This window comes from Pan troglodytes, chromosome 15 (assembly GCF_028858775.2).
Source record: "Pan troglodytes isolate AG18354 chromosome 15, NHGRI_mPanTro3-v2.0_pri, whole genome shotgun sequence".
Lineage (NCBI taxonomy): Eukaryota > Metazoa > Chordata > Mammalia > Primates > Hominidae > Pan > Pan troglodytes.
The window spans coordinates 52,973,410-52,992,387 of record NC_072413.2 but is presented as its reverse complement, the minus strand read 5'-3'; the positions used below and the strand labels follow the sequence as shown (position 1 = coordinate 52,992,387).

Here is an 18,978-nt window from a genome sequence, read left to right as displayed (position 1 = left end):
ACTTTTTGAAATGATCTAAAAATTTATTTATTTTGAGACAGGGTCTCACTCTGTCACCCAGGCTGGAGTGCAGTGGTGAGATCATGGCTCACTGCAGCCCTGACCTTCCAGGTTCAGGTGACCCTCCTACCTCAGCCTCGCAGGTAGCTGGGACTGTAGACACATGCCACCATGCCTGGCTAATTTTTTGTGGAGATGAGGTTTCATCATGTTGTCCAGGCTGGTCTCGAACTCCTGAGCTCAAGGCATCCACCTGCTTCGGCTTCCCAAAGTGCTGAGATTACAGGTGTGAGCCACCATTCTGGGGCTTTATGTAGAATTTCTTTGCCTTCTTTGTTTTTCTATTGGTTCTATCACTTTATTTTTATAAGTATCAAAACACTAACTTTAACTGAGATAATATAAAGAAAATGTATCTTATGCAGTATTTTGCTCAAAATAAAAGTAAATGAGAGACTGTCTTACAATATGACAGACTTTATAGGGACTTTATCATATTAATATCACTTCTTTTCTAGGGAATGACTTCTGAGGAATAAAATCTTATTTTATATTTTCGCATATACAGTATTTGTTTACATGTCAGTCCCTATACTCCCATCCCATCCCCAGACTACAAGGCATTTGAAATAAGGACTGGGTCTTATTGTGTAAATATAAATACAATTCTCATAAATACATTTACTAATTATTCTTATCTGTTCAGTGAGTTTGCTGCTTGGTAGAATTTATAGGTGCATATTAAAAGTTTACCTTTTTTAGTAATTGAGTTTTTCTAAATCATTCACTTTTACTTTATAATTTGTATTAATTTGTTCAAGGTATCTAGCAGAGTGGAAAAGGATTATAATGATCTTTTTGATGGAGATGATATGAGTAATGCTGGTGATTTTCTAAATGACAATGCAGTTGAGATCCCTTCTTTTTCAAAAGGGATTATAAATGATGATGAGGATGATGAAGACCTCATGATGGCTTCAGGTCGTCCTAGACAGCGAAGTCACATCCTAGAAGATGATGAAAACTCAGTTGGTAAGAATTTGACTTTGTGCATGTGATTACCCTGTTGATTAATACTTTAGATTTTTTATTAACACTATTAAAGTCATTATTGAATTTGTAGAATGTAGCTAAGTGGTGCTTAGAGGAAATTTTATAGCATTAAATGACTTTGTTAAAAAAGGTTTCAAATCTATAATCCAAGCTTCTGCTATGGCAGACTAGAAAAAGAGAAAACTAAACCCCAAGCAAATAGAAGGAAGGAAATAATACAGAGCAAAATTCAACAAAATTGACAACAGAAAACCTATAGAGAAAGTCAATGAGACCAAAAGCTGGTTCTTTGAAAAGATCAATAAGGCCAGGCACGGTGGCTCACGTCTATAATCCCAGTACTTAGGGAGGCTGAAATGGGCAGATCACTTGAGGTCAGGAGTTCAAGACCAGCCTGGCCAACATGGTAAAACCCTGTCTCTACAAAAATACAAAAATTAGCTGGGTGTGGTGGCACGTGCCTGTAATCCCAGCTACTCAGGAGACTGAGGCAGGAAACTCACTTGAACCCAGGAGGTGGAGGTTGCAGTGAGCCGAGATCGCGTCAACTGCATGCCAGCGTGGGCAACAGAGCAAGACTCCATCTCCAAAGAAAAGAAAAGATCAATAAAATTAATAAATATCTATTGTGGTTGATCAATAAAGAGAAGACACAAATTACTAACATAGAGAATGAAAGAGAGGTGGGCCATCACTATAGATCTGTAGATTTGTGCTATCCAATATATAGTAGCCACTAGCCACATGTAGCTGTTGAGCACTTGAAATGTGGTTAGTTCAAATTGAGATATGTTATGAGTGCAACCGGATTTTTTTTTTTTTTTTTTTTGAGGCGGAGTCTCACTCTGTCACCCAGGCTGGAGTGTGGTGGTGTGATTTTGGCTCACTGCAACCTCCGCCTCCTGGATTCAAGTGATTCTTGTGCCTCAGCCTCCTGAGAAGCTGGGATTACAGGCATGCGCCACCACGCCTGGCTAATTTTTGTATTTTTAGTGGAGATGGGGTTTCACCATGGAGTGCAACCAGATTTTGAAGACAGTATGAAAAAAAGAATGTAAAAATCTTGGGAAATTTTTTATATTGAGTACATGTTGAAATGATAATATGTATTTTAAATGCACTATATTATTAAGATTATGGCTGTTTCTTTTTACTCTTTAAACTTTAGAAATATTAGAAAATTTAAAATTACAGCTGTAACTCACATTATATGTCTGTATGGCAGTGCTACTATTAATATCAAAGGCATAATGGCAATATTATGAATAACTTTGTGCCCATAAATTTAACAACTTAAATGAAATAGACGAATTTTCTGAAAGACACAAAGTACCACTGCTAACTCAAGAAGTAATAGATAACCTGAATAGTATTGTATCTATTAAAGAAATTGAGATTGTAATTTAAAATCTTCAAATAGAGTGCTTATTGTAACAATTTACATGCTGCAATAACACTTGAACATTATCAAGTAAAATGCCAATGTTCAGTGCTATGTTGTGCTTTTTAAAGTCATATAGAGTTTATAGAACAGCAGTCCTCAAATGTTTTGGTCTCAGTAGCCTTTATACTCTAAAAAATTTTGAGGACCCTTCTGAGAGCATTTATTTATATAGAGTTACGGCTATCGTCATTTACATATTAGAAATTAAAATTCAGAAATTTAAAAATATTTATTCACTTAAAAATAACATTAATAAACTCATGTAAACATGAATAGTACTTTTTTATGAAAAACAAAAAAAAATTAGTGAGAAGAGTGGCATTGCAATCTTTGTAATGTCTGTCATAGAGGACAGCTGGATTCTCTCATCTACTTTTCTGGATTAAGTCTATTGCTATACATTGTTTTTGTTTGAAGTGTATAAAGAAAATTTGGCCTCAGATAAATATGTAATTTGAAAAGGGAGAAATATTTTAAGAAATCTTTTAATAGCACATTCAATTAATTGTGGATATTCTTTGATGTTGCACCAAGACTCAGAAGATGATCGTTTCCTAAAGATTACTTGCAAAGTGTAATCTGAAAACTTCAGTGAACTCTTACGGCTCTGTTATGTTAAGATTCATTGGTCTGGCTGGGAATGGTGGCTCACACCTGTAATCCCAGCACTTTGGGAGGCCCAGGCAGGAGGATTGCTTGAGGGCAGGAGGATTGCTTGAGGCCAGGAGTTCAAGACCAGCCAGGGCAACATAGTGAGACCTCCTCTCTACAAAAAACTTTAAAAATTAGCCAGGTGTGGTGACGTGTGCCTGTAATCCCACCTACTTGGGAGGCTGAGGTAGGAGGATCTCTTGAGCCTGAGAGGTCGAGGCTGCAGTGAGCCATGATTGCAACAGTGGGCTCCAGGCAGGGTAACAGAACGAGACCCTGTCTCAGAAAAAAACAAAACAAAATCAAAAAATTCATTGGTCTGACTTGAATGTTGAATGGATTTTTTAAAATCATGTTTAATTTTGTAACATATGAATTGATAATATTGGTTCACTGAAGTTTATAGATCTTCTTTATACTGACACTTTTTATTATCTAATATAAATTATTTGTTTTTGTTTTTAATTAATTATATGTTGTTTTTAATTAATTAATTTTTGTTTTTAGAGATAGCATCTTGCTCTGTCACCTAGGCTGGAGTGCAGTGGTATCATCACACCTCACTATAACCTTGAACTCCTGGGCTTAAGCAGTTCTCCCACTCAGCCTTCCGGGTAGCTAGGACTACAGATGCAAGCCACCATGCGTATCTAATTTTTTATTTTTTATAGAGATGGAATCTTGCTTTGTTGCTCAGGCTGGTCTTGAAATCCTGGCCTCAAGTGATATTCCCTCCCCAGCCTCCCAAAGTGCTGGAATTACAAGCGTGAGTCACAGCACCTGGCTGTAAATTATATCTGCTATTGTTGTTACCAATCTCATCAGTAGTTTCTAAGTATTAGAAAGTTGTGAAGCTCATAATGGCAAATAGAAGCTTTCCAATATCTTAATTTTTAATTGAAAGCTCAAATTTCTTGTTTTTATTTTTTGAGAGGGAGTCTTGCTCTGTCACCCAGCCTAGAGTGCAGTGGCACGATCTTGGTTCACTGCAACCTCTGCCCTCTGGGTACAAGTGATTCTCCTGCCTCAGCCTCCGGAGTAGCTGGGATTATAGGTGCCCACGACCATGCCCGGCTAATTTTTGTATTTTAGTAGAGACGGGGTTTCACTATGTAGGTCAATCTGGTCTCGGACTCCTGACCTCAAATGATCTACCCACCTTGGCCTCCCAAAGTGCTGGGATTACAGGCCTGAGCCACTGTGCCCAGCTCTTTTTTTTGAGACAGAGTCTCCCGGGTTCAAGCGATTCTCCTGTCTCAGCCTCCCGAGTAGATGGGATTACAGGCATGTGCCGCCATGCCTGGCTAATTTTTGTATTTTCAGTAGAGACAGGGTTTCACCATGTTGGCCAGGCTGGTCAACGTGGAACTCCCGACCTTAAGTGATCTGCCTGCCTCGGCCTCGCAAAGTGCTGGGATTACAGGTGTGAGCCACCGTGCCTGGCCTGAAAGCTCAAATGTTATCATTGGCAACAAATTCTGCCAGTTATTTTTTCTTAATTGATAGGCTCACTTCATTCATTTACAAGAAAATGTTTGCCAAAGATCCAATTCTGCATAACCATAGTTTATCTGGCATGTGTTTTTTAAGTAAAAGTAGTGTTGTATGAAAAAAAATCACTTAGTTCAGCTTACAACTCAAACAATTGCATAAGTGCTTTTTTTCAAGACAACCATCACACTTCTCATTTTAGCACACAGAACTTTAAAAAAAAAATCTGTGTAAGCGTCAAGATTTAATAAAATTAATATTTTTACTGCAAGTGAGTATTGGTTAACAATGCAGTAACGACTAATACAGTTAGGTGCCACTGCCTTGATTGGTGCCAAGGCACCAGGAATTTTACCCACCATTGCTTTTGCACCATCACTGCATCTCTTTAACACAGTGAAAGAGGCAAATAGCATGTCAGTGTCATTGAATATGAATGAAAAAGTTACTAGATTCCATAATGCTTTCCTTTTTCCAAATCATTGGTATTCGTGATTCCCTTAATTATGATCCTTTGTGTTGTAGATATTTCAATGCTAAAAACTGGTTCTAGTCTTCTCAAAGAGGAGGAGGAAGATGGTCAAGAAGGCAGCATTCACAATCTACCACTTGTAACATCCCAAAGGCCATTTTATGATGGACCCATGCCAACTCCCCGGCAAAAGCCATTTCAGTCAGGTTCTACACCGTTGCATCTCACTCACAGATTCATGGTAAGACTTGGATCTACACTTAACTTCTTAGTAGGTTTTCAGCACTTTTTTCTTACTATAGTTAATTTTTTTGGATAAAACATATTTTTTAAAACTTTGATTAAGTAGCCTGGAGCACTTTGGTTGATTACAGTTTTGTGGTTGGTTTATTTTATGGTTAGCTCACAGTTTTAATCTTGTTTCAACCTTACTGAAAATGATGTTAAATAAAATTCTGCTTTCCAAAATGACATTAAATGAACATAAGTAAATATTACTATATTGCAATATTTCTTGGCAATACTTTCAAACCTTATTCTTCATGGTCATTGTTACATAGAAGATTATACTGACTCCAAAACACTAGTAAGGAGGTGCTTTCTTAGAAGGCAACTACTAGTATAATATATTAGAAGGTGGCAAGTACTATGGGGGGAAAAGTCTGCCCCTTTTCCTCACTCCACCACCCACCAGAATGTAAGCTACACAAGGATAAAGATTTTTGTTTTGTTTACTGATATGTTCTTAGGATTTGGAACAAGGTATGATACAGTACACATTAAATATATATTTCATGAATAGACAAAATGAATATATTGGCTTTTTGCCTTAGATTTGAGTTCTTTTTTTTTTTTTTGAGACGGAGTCTCGCTCTGTTGCCCAGGCTGGAGTGCAGTGGCACAATCTCTGCTCACTGCAAGCTCCGCCTCCCAGGTTCACGCCATTCTCCTGCCTCAGCCTCCCGAGTAGCTGGGACTACAGGTGCCCACCACCATGCCCAGCTAATTTTTGTATTTTTAGTAGAGATGGGATTTCACCATGTTAGACAGGATGGTCTCGATCTCCTGACCTCGTGATCCGCCCTCCTCGACCTCCCAAAGTGCTGGGATTACAGGCGTGGGCCACCGCGCCTGGCCTGAGTTCTTAAAAAGTTTAGTTTTTCTGTGTTGGTTATATGATGTTTTCCATTCTGAGGATTTTGCCTTTTTAAAAGTATAGGCCTGGCATAAATTTGAAGAGTATAGGCCTGGCATAAATTTTTATGTAAAGATTAAGGGTGGTGCTTAATATTAATAAAACTTTTTATTGCTATCAGTAGTCATCAAGTCATAGGTCTTAATTTTTTTATTAGTGTCAATATTTTATTTATAGTTATGTTAAATAAAATATTGGCACTAATTTTATTAGAAACTCTAGGGCCTAGTGTGAGCCTATAATGGACATCAGTGGAAGATAAGTTTTCCAAGTGGTATCAATTTATGTTGCCTCTGCCGGGCGTGGTGGCTCACGCCTATAATCCCAGCACTTTGGGAGGCCAAGGTGGGTTGGTCACTTGAGGATAGGAGTTGGAGACCAGCCTGGCCAACATGGTGAAACACCCTATCTCTACTAAAAAAATACAGAAATTAGCTGGACCTGGTGGCATGCACCTGTAACCACAGCTACACAGGAGGCTGAGGGAGGAGAATCACTTGAATCCAGGAGGCAGAGGTTGCGGTGAGCCGAGATCATGCCACTGCACTCCAGCTTGGGTGACAGAGCAAAACTCTGTCTCCAAAAAAAAAAAAAAAAATTATGTTTTCTTAAAATGTATGTATTTATTTTATCGTAGAATAGTTATGAAAAAAGTCTGTTGTTATTTGCATCCATATTTGTAAGAAAACTCAATTTTTGAAATGTTTCTTTTGAGGAATTTAATGGTTTGGTTGTTCAAAGGACAACTGTAATGTGCTTTTAAAGTAACAGTCATGTAATTTATTTTTAAATATTATTAAATACTCTATTTGCTAATTAATAAGTATATATGTATCTTATTCTCACCAAGGAAATAATAAGTAATTGTAGCTCTGGTATTATGACTCCTGTCAGAAACTATTTAGAGATAGATGAGATGTAGTAACTCCCAAAACCTAAATCTTAATACAAATTTAATTATAATATTTGTTAATTTGTACTACTGTGGCTTACTGATTCTAGGAGCTTCAGTTTTTCTCAGACTTATATTTAATCTTACCTGTTTGTAGGTGTGGAACTCTATTGGAATTATTCGCTGCTATAATGATGAGCAAGACAATGCCATAGATGTGGAGTTCCATGATACCTCCATACACCATGCAACACACTTATCAAACACTTTGAATTATACAATAGCAGATCTTTCCCACGAAGCTATTTTGTTGGCATGTGAAAGCACTGATGAACTAGCAAGGTAAACTCAAGATTATTAGGAAGAATTTGGCACTGTTGAACTGTTAGATACAGTTGTTGAAATTAAAGACAAAAAGTTAATAAAACAAAATTTATTTTTTGTAATATGAAATTTCAGAAGAGTTTGGTACAAACACCAGCACACCCAAAATACCTCAGAACATATGTCTGTTTTTGCCGTAATGATTCCCTCATTACATGCTCTAACTACATAGCAAAATGACATGGCATGGTTAGTAATGCAAGAGATGGGATTTTTTTTTTACATTGTTAAGTGCTTTTTTTTTTTTTACTATTATAAGAGTAATATACATTCATTGTAAAGAAAAAAAAACCAGTATACAGTATAGAAGTTTCGGAAAATGAAAACTCCTCCCAGAATTCTACTCTCAGATATAACTGCTATTTACAATTTGATATGTATCCTTCCAGATTTCTTTCTATTTGAACTTCCCTTATTTTAATTTACTTTATTGAGATGTAATTTATTTTCAATAAAATCCACCCATTTGATGAGTTGACAAAGGTGTATATACACAGATAACCCCTACCACAATCAAAATACAGAATGTTCTTTATCACCCAAAAATGTTTTCTTATATCCCTTTGCAGTTAGTTCAACCCTAGCCTTGGCCAACTATTAGTCTAGATTTTTGTCACTACGTCTTTATCACCCAAAAATGTTTTCTTATATCCCTTTGCAGTTAATTCAACCTAAGCCTTGGCCAACTATTAATCTACATTTTTGTCATGATGGATTAAATTTAAAATCTCTCTTCGAGAAAGGAAAAAAAAAAACCGGAAAAACAAACCAAAAAATGTACTAGTCACCCGTTTGCTTTTTCTACTTTGTATTTTTTGGATGTTTACATGTTTTGATAAGTAGGTAGGTAAATAAATAGGTAGATAGATGTCAAGAAAAAAATTATGATGGGAAAGCAATAGGTGCAGAATGTTTTTCTTTTCAAAAGAAAAGAAAATATTTTTTCAGCTTTTTGTTAATCAAGAGATTGCCCTCTCTTGATCCCTTCTTCAGCTGATTATAGTACTGATACACTTCATGGATTTTACTATCTTCTATGTGATTTGAAATTTGTATCCTTCAGGCTGGGCATGGTGGCTCACGCCTGTAATCCCGGCACTTTGGGAGGCCAAGGCGGACAGATGACCTGAGCTCAAGAGTTTGAGACCAGCCTGACCAACATGGTGAAACTGCGTCTCTACTAAAAATGCAAAAATTAACCAGGTGCAGTGGCACCCACCTGTAGTCCCAGCTACTCGGGAGGCTGAGGCAAGAGACAGGAGAATTGCTTGAACCTGGGAGGCGGAGGTTGCAGTGAGCAGAGATCACGCCACTGTACTCCAGCCTGGGTGACAGAGCAAAACTCCATTTCAAAAAAAAAGAATTTGTATTTAATAATAACTTACATATATGTATGTGCAAAGAAAAAAGGCTGGAAAGATATCAATATAGTTCATTTTAAGGGTATTTCATAATTACTTTTTTAAAGCAACTTTTTATACTAGTGTATAATAGTAAGTAAACTATTTGGTTTTGTTGTTGAATATCATGATTGCTTTTATATATATATATATATGTAAATATTATATGAAAGTTTGATTGTTTCTGTCTTGTTGTAATTTTTAGCAAGCTTCACTGCCTGCACTTTAGTTCTTGGGATTCAAGCAAAGAGTGGATAATAGACTTGCCTCAGAATGAGGATATTGAAGCCATATGTCTCGGTCAAGGATGGGCTGCTGCTGCTACTAGTGCCCTGCTTCTTCGATTTTTTACTATTGGAGGGGTTCAAAAAGAGGTATTCAGCCTTGCTGGACCTGTGGTGTCAATGGCAGGACATGGAGAACAGCTTTTCATTGTTTATCACAGAGGTAGATTTTTTTCAGTCTTTTATGACTTGAAGTAAAATGGAAATTACTTGAGCTTTTTTGCTGTTTTTGTTACTCTTTTTGTCTTGGATTATATACTTCCTTTTGAATCAGTGTAATCTTTAAATGTAGATAATTTTGTTGTGTTGACTAGCAGCAATGAAAATGAAAATGTTTCTTAATAGAACTATATTATAGAGAGAATTCCAAGGTGGAATTTGGTTAATTACTTCCATGTCTAAATCTTACCATTTTGGCAAGCATGACCAGAGAACTTTCAGCGTTGAAATTCCACAAAAATAACTCCTAGTAGGAAGGGCCAAAACAACTCTGAATGTGACACTTTTTAAAAGCTGCTGCCTCCTTTTTCCTCCCCTCATGTCTTTCTTCAGTCCCTATCACTATGCTAAGACTGGTCTTATCAAGGGAACTGATAATCTCTGTGCTTTTTAAAAAAATAATTCCATTGAAAATACCTTCTTCTCATGACTTCTGTGACATCATACTTTCAATATTTTTCCTCACTGGCAGCTCCCTTTTTACTTTTTTGTTGACTCTACCTTTTAGCTGGAGTGTATCCCCTTTTTCTCTACTACTCTCTAGGTCAGGGTCTTTCAGTCTTTTTGTCTGCTTTGCCACAGTAAGAAATAGATTCATAGATTCTGGACCAGGTGTGGTGTGGTGTGGTGTGGTGGCTCACACCTGTAATCTCAGCACTTTGGGAGGCTGAGGCGGGAGAGATGCTTTAGCCCAGGAGTTCAATACAAGTCTGGATAGCAATAGCAAGCCCCTGTTTCTATTTTTAAAAGAAAAACAGAAGAAAAGAAATATATTCTATATAACTGTTCTATAAATATCTGCAAATGTAACTGAAATAAAAGTCTCCTGGACAATGTTTACTCTTTGATTTCAGTTTAAATTTTTTTATTTCATTTTTTAAAATACTAGTTGCAAATTAAAATTGATTCCATGACTCATAGGTCAAAATATGCAGTTTGAGAAACCACCCTGGGGAATTTTATCATAATCCATGGCTTTAAATACATCTCAATGTCTATGACTTTTAAGTTGATAGCACCAACCCTACCCTCTCCTTGTGTCTCCAGACTTACACATCCAGTTGCCCACTTGAAATCTATTTAGAGTTTGGACAGACATTTCAGACTTAATTTGCTCACAATAAAAACTGATTTTTTTCCTTCCAAGCTTGCTTCTTATGTAGTTTCCCCATCTTAGTAAATGGCTTACTAACAATCTAGTGGCTGAAGCCAAAAATCTAAAAATTATCCTCGATTCTTCTCTTTCCATTTCCCCTGCATCAACTCCAACAGTAAAATTATATCATCATGTCAATTCTATGGAATAACACATTCTAAATTTGTCTCTTTTCATTTCTTCTGCTAATACAACCTGGATGTCATCTCTTGGACTGTCATAGTAGCCTCCTAACTAGTCTTTTAGCTTCAGTTCTTGCCTTCCACAGTCCATTCTCCACAGAGCAGCCTAGGTGATCTTTTAAAAATATAGATCATGCTCCTCTTCTCAAATCCCTCTGACTTTCCTTCACTTTTAGAATCAAAGTCAAACTTCTGATAGCTGTCAAGGTGATCTACTGATCCCGTATAATCTGACCTTTGCCTGCCTCTCCAACCTCATCTCTTACCGTTGTTTCTCATTACCATGTTCTGGCCGTACTGCCTCTTTGTGTTCTTCGAGCCCTCCATTCTTCCTACCTTAGGACTTTGTGTTAGCTGTTCCCTCCATCCACTTCCGTGTTGCTTCCCCTAATGTTTGCATGGCAGGCTCCAGCTTGCAGTTCATGTCTCAGCTTAAACTTTACTTTCTGAGAGGCTACTTCTGACTAACCAGTCTAACAAACCACTCTGACATTCTGTATCACATTATTTTAACTTTGTGATTTTTTTTTGTTCTTTTTGTGTTTTTTAATTTGTCTTCTACCTGAAATTTGAATTTAATAAGAGCGGTGACTTTGTTTATTGCTGTAGCCCCAGTATCTAGGCCAATGCTGGCGTGTAGTAAGCTCTCTGTAAATATGTCTTGAGTGAATAAATGCCCACTTATAAGGACTTTATGTGAAGAGTCCCTGTAACATCTTACTGTGTTTCTAATACCTGAATGATGCCTCAGTTAGATGGGTTATTCATAAAAAGTAGTGCTAGTCAGTCTAGTAATTTACCACAAAATCAATTCACAGAAAATAATTTAGACTGCATTATAGTTGGATAACCTTTGATGCCTGATTTATATTTACATTTTCTCATTAGGTACAGGATTTGATGGGGATCAGTGCCTTGGAGTTCAACTGCTAGAGCTGGGGAAAAAGAAAAAACAAATTTTGCATGGTGACCCTCTTCCTCTTACAAGGAAATCCTACCTTGCATGGATTGGGTTTTCAGCTGAAGGCAAGATAAATTTGTTTAAAAAAAACAAGTATAATATAAAGTGTTAGATATTCTTCAAGAAGAAAATTATTTCATTGTTTTATTCCTAATTAATGTAAGAATAAATTATCTCTATTTTATGTTTTAAATTTCTATTTTAATATGTTGGCAGAACTGGGAGCTGCAATCTTTAGGCAAGGTAGCCATTGTTTTATGTATAAGATCTTGTTTTTATTTTTATGTTCTTTTAAGACAGGGTCTGGCTCTGTTGTCCAGGCTGGAGTGCAGTGGCATGATCTCGGCTCACTGCAACCTCCACCTCCTGGGCTTAAGCCATCTTCCTACCTCAGCCTCCTAAGTAGCTGGGACTACAGGCATGTGCCACCATGCCTAGCTAATTTTTGTATTTTTTGTAGAGACAGGGTTTTGCCATGTTGCCCAGGCTGGTCTCAAACTCCTAGGCGCAAGTGATCCACCCACCTTGGCCTCCTACAGTGCTGGGATTACAGGCGCGAGCCACTGCACCCGGCTAAGAGCTCTCTTCATGAGAATTCTCATTAGAAAACTTATAAAGAGGGAAATATATTTTTCTGAAAGTATTAAATAGCAAGGAGGTGATACAAATCAATAATAAGTTGTGTCTTTTCCAGCAGATCACACAGAAAACTTAGAATTTTCTAGAGCTTCACTGTTTACTACAATAACTAGTATGTGTGTCTGTTGAGCACTTGAAATATGGCTGGGATGTGCTTGTATGTGTAAAATACTCTGGATTTTGAAGACTTAGCATGAAAAAAAGATATAAAAATCAATTTTTTTACGTTGATTACATGTTAAATGATAATATTTGAGATATCTTCGATGAAATAAAATGTATTAACATTAACTTCATCCTTTTTTTCTTTAAAAAAAAATTTTTTTTGGCTGGGCATGGTGGCTCATGCCTATAATCCCAGCACTCTGGGAGGCCGAGGCAGGAGGATCACTTGAGCCCAGGAGTTCAAGACCAGACTGGGCAACATAGCGAGATCCCATCTCTATTTAAAAAAAAATTTTTTTTTTTTTTAAGGAATAAATTAGGAGTCTTGCTCTGTTGCCCAGGCTGGAGTGCAATGATGCGATCTCGGCTTACTGCAACCTCTGCCTTCCGGGTTCCGGCAATTCTCCTGCTTCAGCCTTCTGAGTAGCTGGGATTACAGGCTTGCGTCACCACACTCGGCTAATTTTTGTATTTTTAATAGAGACAGGGTTTTACCATGCTGGCCAGGCTGGTCTTGAACTCCTGACCTCATGTGATCCACCCGCCTCGACCTCCTGAAGTGCTGGGATTACAGGCGTGAGCCACCGCCCCCAGCCTAAATTTTTTCACTTAACTTTTTTTTGTTTTTCAGATACATGGTATGTAGCCATTTTTTTTTTTAATGTGGCACTAGGAAATTAAAAATTACACTTGTGGCTCACATGATATTTCTTTTGGATAAGTGCTATTTTAGGCCAAATTCTAGAGGCTTATGACAGATGATTTGAAAGACACTGAGGAGTACCTTATTTTATTTTATTTGTTTTTGTGTTTGTGGTTTTTTTGACGCAGAGTCTCACTCTGTCACCCAGGCTGGACTGCAGTGATGTGACCTCAGGTCACTACAACCTCTGTCTTCTGGGTTCAAGTGATTCTCGTACCTCAGCCTCCCGAGTATCTGGGATTACAGGCACATGCCACCACGCCTGGCTAATTTTGTATTTTTAGTAGAGATGGGGTTTTGCCATGTTGGCTAGGCTGGTTTCGAACTCCTGGCATCAGGTGATCCACCTGTCTCAGCCTCTCAAAGTGCTGGGATTACAGTAGTGAGCCACTGCACCTGGCCCAGGAGTACCTTATTTTAAATCACCTGTCATCTCTGTCTCATGGGGACTTAAATATTTCTCTTTTTGGAGATTCATGTTCTTCATTTACATTGCTGGAAACTCCACTTTGTCTTTAAAATATGAACCATTTCTAAATGTGTTTTCTATTAGTCATTCAGGCTTTAATAATATGAACCATTGATAACTTCCATTTGTATAGATTTTTTTCTCCCAAGTACCAATTAGATCCAGACCCTGCGGAAACTAATGTTTGCAGAGTAAGGGGGGTGTGAAGCCACAGATAAGAAAAGGGATAATCAGGTAATTTGCCACAGATTTCCTGAGTTGGAAGCAGAATAGGTGGAAAACAAGAATGCTTCCCTGTTTTACGAGGTAAGAATTGCTTACCTAGTAGTTGGGGACAGAATAGTGACAAGGCCAACAAAAAGAAGAGAGAGGAAGAAGAGTACTAAAGATAAATTTCGTAAAGATCACCTTGTATCAGATTTTGGTCATTTTTCTAAATGTTTCTCAAGCGGGAGCCTTCTGATTCATGTTTAATTTTTTACTAAAATTGGCTTTAAAATTATTATCGGCCGGGCGCGGTGGCTCACGCTTGTAATCCCAGCACTTTGGGAGGCTGAGGCGGGTGGATCACAAGGTCAGGAGATTGAGACCATCCTGGCTAACATGGTGAAACCCCGTCTCTACTAAAAATACAAAAAAAAATTAGCTGGGCGTGGTGGTGGGTGCCTGTAGTCCCAGCTGCTCGGGAGGCTGAGGCAGGAGAATGGCTTGAACCCGGAAGGCGGAGCTTGCAGTGGGCCAAGATCGCGACACTGCCCTCCAGCCTGGGTGCACAGCAAGACTCCATCTTGAAAAAAAAAATAATAATAATAAATAAATAAATAAATGAAATTATTATTATCTTCCAGCAGGTGGCATAGTTTTCACTGAAACTCAGTTTTTTCACTTTATTTGTGTAAATTTTAGTCATATCAAATCCAATGTTTTTTCTTTTTTTAGTTAGGTCTTACTTTATATGGTTAATGAAATTTTACGTAATAATCTTAGATTATTTGCTTCTGTTTTGTGTTTTGCTTTTGAAAGCAAAGTTGAATCCTTGGTATGTATAATATATTTGAAATAGGGTTCCTTTAACAACATGTAGCTATGTCTCCAAGTGATTTTTCTGTTGGTGTTTAGGTACCCCTTGTTACGTGGATTCAGAAGGAATTGTTCGAATGCTTAACAGAGGACTTGGTAATACGTGGACTCCTATATGTAATACAAGAGAGCACTGCAAAGGAAAATCTGATCACTACTGGGTGGTTGGTATCCATGAAAATCCCCAGCAACTAAGGTGGGCTATTAAAAGAAGTCTAAAGTTGACTCTTTTTTAAAAGTATTTTGAAATTCTTTTTATGAGGCCCTTTAAGTGTATTTGTCTTTTATCTTAGTCCAATTACTTGCTTTCCATAGTCACTAAATTAGGAATTTGTTCATATTCACTCTGAAGTTTTCAGTCACTTGCTTTACTTGAAACATGTTGAACAAAATAAAAATAATTAGGATGACTTTACCATCATTTCAGCCACATAGGGAGAGGAATTCTGATTAAACATGGCATTTCACCTTTTATTACTGTCTTTTATTTTAATAAAATAACAATAAATATAAAAGTTAAAGTGAAAATAAAACTGAATATATATTCCATTGAGAATTGAAATATACAATTAAGCTGCTTTTTGAGATGTTTTGCTTAATTATCGTAATAGGAGGAAGGACTAATAGAAGATGGAGTCTCGCTTTGTTGCCCAGGCTGGATTGTAGTGGCGTGATCTCAGCTCACTGCAAGCTCCGCCTCACGGGATCACACCATTCTCCTGCCTCAGCCTCCCCAGTAGCTGGGATTATAGGTGCGCACCACCACGCCTGGCTAATTTCTTTGTATTTTTAGTAGAGAGGGGGTTTCACCGTGTTAGCCAGGATGGTTTCGATCTCCTGACCTTGTGATCTGCCTGCCTCGGCCTCCCAAAGTGCTGGGATTACAGGCATGAGCCACCACGCCCAGCTGAATTTTTTGTGTGTGTGTGTGTGGAGTCTCACTCTGTCACCCAGGCTGGAGTACAGTGGCGTGATCTCGGTTCACTACAACCTCCGCTTCGAGTTCAAGCTATTCTTCTACCTCAGCCTCCCCAGTAGCTGAGATTACATAGGCATGTGCCACCATGCCCAGCTAATTTTTGTATTTTTAGTAGAGACAGGGTTTCACCATGTTGGCCAGGCTGGTCTTGAACTCTTGACCTCAAGTGATCCACCTCAAGTGATCCACCCAAAGTACAGGCATGAGCCACCGTACCTGGTCCTGGACTAATAGTATTTTATATTGATCCGTGTGCACATTAAAGTTTGGGAAGTACTGCTGCTGGCATATGTATAAAATGATACATTGGCTGGGTGTGGCATGGGATTTCTTTTTGGGGTGATGAAAATGTTCAGAAATTAGTGTTGATAGATGCACAATTCTGTGAGTATACAAAAAACCACTGAATTATGTCTTTTTTTTTTTGAGACAGAGTCTCACTCTGTCACCCAGGCTGGAGCACAGTGGCCCGATTATGTCTCACTTCAGGCTCACTTCAGTGACATCCTGGGCTCAAGCGATCCTCCCCTTAGCCTCCCAAGTAGCTGGGACTACAGGCACTCACCACCACACCCAGCTACTTTTTGTAGAGACAGGGTTTCACCATGTTGCCTAGGCTGGTCTCAAATTCCTGGGCTTAAGGGATCTTCCCGCCTCGGCCTCCCAAAGTGTTGGGATTACAGGCAGGAGCCACTGTGCCTGGCTGAATTGTATACTTACCATATGATGTGGCTGGTACATTCTCTGTGAACTCAATATTATGTGAATCATATCTTGACAAAGCTGTTAAAAAGGATGAGGACACTATATAATGATATAGAAAAATCTGCAAGATGTGTTAAGTGAAATAAATACCATTTGTGTAAAAGTGGGGAAAGAATAAGAATATGTAATTGTATTTGCTTTACATACGCAAAAGAATTCCTAGAAGAATGAAAAGGAAACTAACAATAATAGTTACCTCACGGAGAAAAACTCAGTGGATAGTATAGGAGACTTTTCTCTGTATTCATTTTTATACTTTTTGAGCATGTAAATTGAGCATGTAACTTTGAATTACTAGCTCAAAAGTTAAATAAATTGAATTTTTAAACAAAGCAGCAATTCAATAAACTAAATCAGATAAGGCCAGAAGTTAAGTTCAAGAAGACTTCTTAATTTGGCTACATGGAGGTTAACGGTGACTCTGATAAAAGTGATAAAATGTTAAATTCCAGATTGGGGTGGGCATGGGAGGTAAAGAAATGAAAGTAGAATATGTGGATAACTCTTATCAAGAAATTTGACTATTGGGCCAGGCGAGGTGGCTCACGCCTGTAATCCCAACACTTTGGGAGCCCAAGGCGGGAGGAATGCTGGAGGCCAGGAGTTTGAGACCAGCCTGGGCAACATAGTGAGACCCAGTTTCAACAAAAAAAATTTTTTTAATTACCCAGGCATGATGGCACGCACCTATAGTCTCTGCTACTTGAGAGGCTAAGAGGGGAGGATCACTTGAGCCCAGGAGGTTGAGGTTACAGTGAGTCATGATCACACCTCTGCACTCCTGTCTAGGCGACAGAGAACCTATCTCAAAAAAAAAGAACTTTGGTGTGAAGAGGAGCAAAGATTTGGGGTGGCACCTAAAGGAGGATAAAAAGTCTTTGAAGGGATTTTTTAGCTTAGGTGACTCTATAGCATTTTTGTAATCTTTTGGCAATAAATTTAGTAAAGAAGATAAGATTGATAATTTAAAAGAAGGAGCCAATGAAAGGAATGAAAAAAGAAAAAAAAGTAGTAGCTTTTAGATCACCTGTCTAAAATAGGAAAATAGACATTTCATCAGTTCTGGAAAGGGAAAAAAATAGGCACAAATGCAGATAGATTTGGTAGCCAAAAGGTAACAAATTCCTATCTTCTGTTTTTGGCTTCTGTTTTGTTGGCAGATCATGAAGCAGAATTCAGTTATTTCTGGAGACAGTGGTTGGCATTGTGGGATGTTTGAGAAGAAAAGGCATATAGTCTGAGAGGATGCAAAATTGAATTAGTAGAGAACTACAGAGGAATTGGTGGTTATTTCTGTGTGTTTTGCCTTTACAGTTGTAATCACTGAATATTACATTCTAAATATTGACATATTTAGTATCAGAAGAAGTATATTCATTAACGGTTTTTTTTTTTTTAGAGCCAGGGTATCACTCATTTGCCCATGCTGGAGTGCAGTAGTGCAGTCATAGCTCACTGCAGCCTTGAATTCCTGGGCTCAAGTGATCCTGGCACCTCAGTCTCCTGAGTAGGTAGAACTACAGGCACAGGCTACCACACCTGGCTAATTTTTAAAAATATTTGTAAAGATGGGGTCTCACCATCTTGCCCAGATTGACCTCTGATTCCTGGCCTCAACTGATCCTCTTGCATCAGCCTTCCAAAGTGCTAGGATTATAGGTATAAGCCAGATGCCAAGCCACATTGACTATTTTTAGTAGTTCTTATAGTGTAGGTTGTTCTCAGTGATTTCTTGCATGTCCATTTTCAGGAATCTAGTTAGTTTAGTAATTTGAATTAAAGAATTCACAGTCTATCTTAATAGTAGGTTAAGGTTTGAACCTATGAGGATTTTTACTATTCTGCCTAATGCTTATTCAAGTAAGAATATTCATTTTGTTAGTGAATGTCATCATCTTAAAGAGGTATATGAAATTATTTATTTGCAATATATGAAATTAGTCATCTGCAATGAATAATTTTGCTTCTTCATTTCATTTAATATTACAAGTATTTCATCAATTGCAGTTTTCACGCCCTTAGTAATTTATCCAGCTGGCTTTTTTTTTCTTACATGCTTTTTTTTTTTTTTTCCACACAACTCTTTGGAACACATTTTTTACTTGCTTTTTATTTAAGATTCGTAAAGAATTTTAACTTGTTAAAAACTACGATAATTACAGCTGGTAACATTTAACTGTTATATTCAATAATGGATAAAGAAATAATGGACTCTAAATTACAGCTTTTACACTTAGAAGGATTTTAGAAACTGTCTATACTAGTAGCTCCTGACATTTTCAAATATAAGAGCCCTTTTTATTTATTTATTTAGAAACAGGGTCTCCTTACGTTATCCAGGCTGGACTTGAACAAGAGTCCTTTTTTAAATGTTGAACAGTTCATGCCTCCAAA

The 18,978-nt window shown here is 37.7% G+C and overlaps 1 protein-coding gene across 7 annotated transcripts in view; it reads left to right on the top strand.

Moving 5' to 3' along the window:
• WDHD1 (WD repeat and HMG-box DNA binding protein 1) overlaps nucleotides 1–18,978 on the top strand; it is an 84,963-nt gene that overhangs the window by 29,559 nt on the left and 36,426 nt on the right. For all 7 annotated transcript variants that reach the window (XR_010151121.1, XM_001161792.8, XM_063793401.1 and 4 more), the window contains 6 exons: nucleotides 822–1,032; nucleotides 5,165–5,352; nucleotides 7,356–7,540; nucleotides 9,188–9,429; nucleotides 11,712–11,849; nucleotides 14,880–15,036. Coding sequence is in view for 6 of the 7 variants with exons in the window: in XM_001161792.8 (XP_001161792.4) it covers nucleotides 822–1,032; nucleotides 5,165–5,352; nucleotides 7,356–7,540; nucleotides 9,188–9,429; nucleotides 11,712–11,849; nucleotides 14,880–15,036 (1,121 nt within the window). In the remaining variant the exon portion in view is untranslated. The remainder of the gene's footprint in view (nucleotides 1–821; nucleotides 1,033–5,164; nucleotides 5,353–7,355; nucleotides 7,541–9,187; nucleotides 9,430–11,711; nucleotides 11,850–14,879; nucleotides 15,037–18,978) is intronic.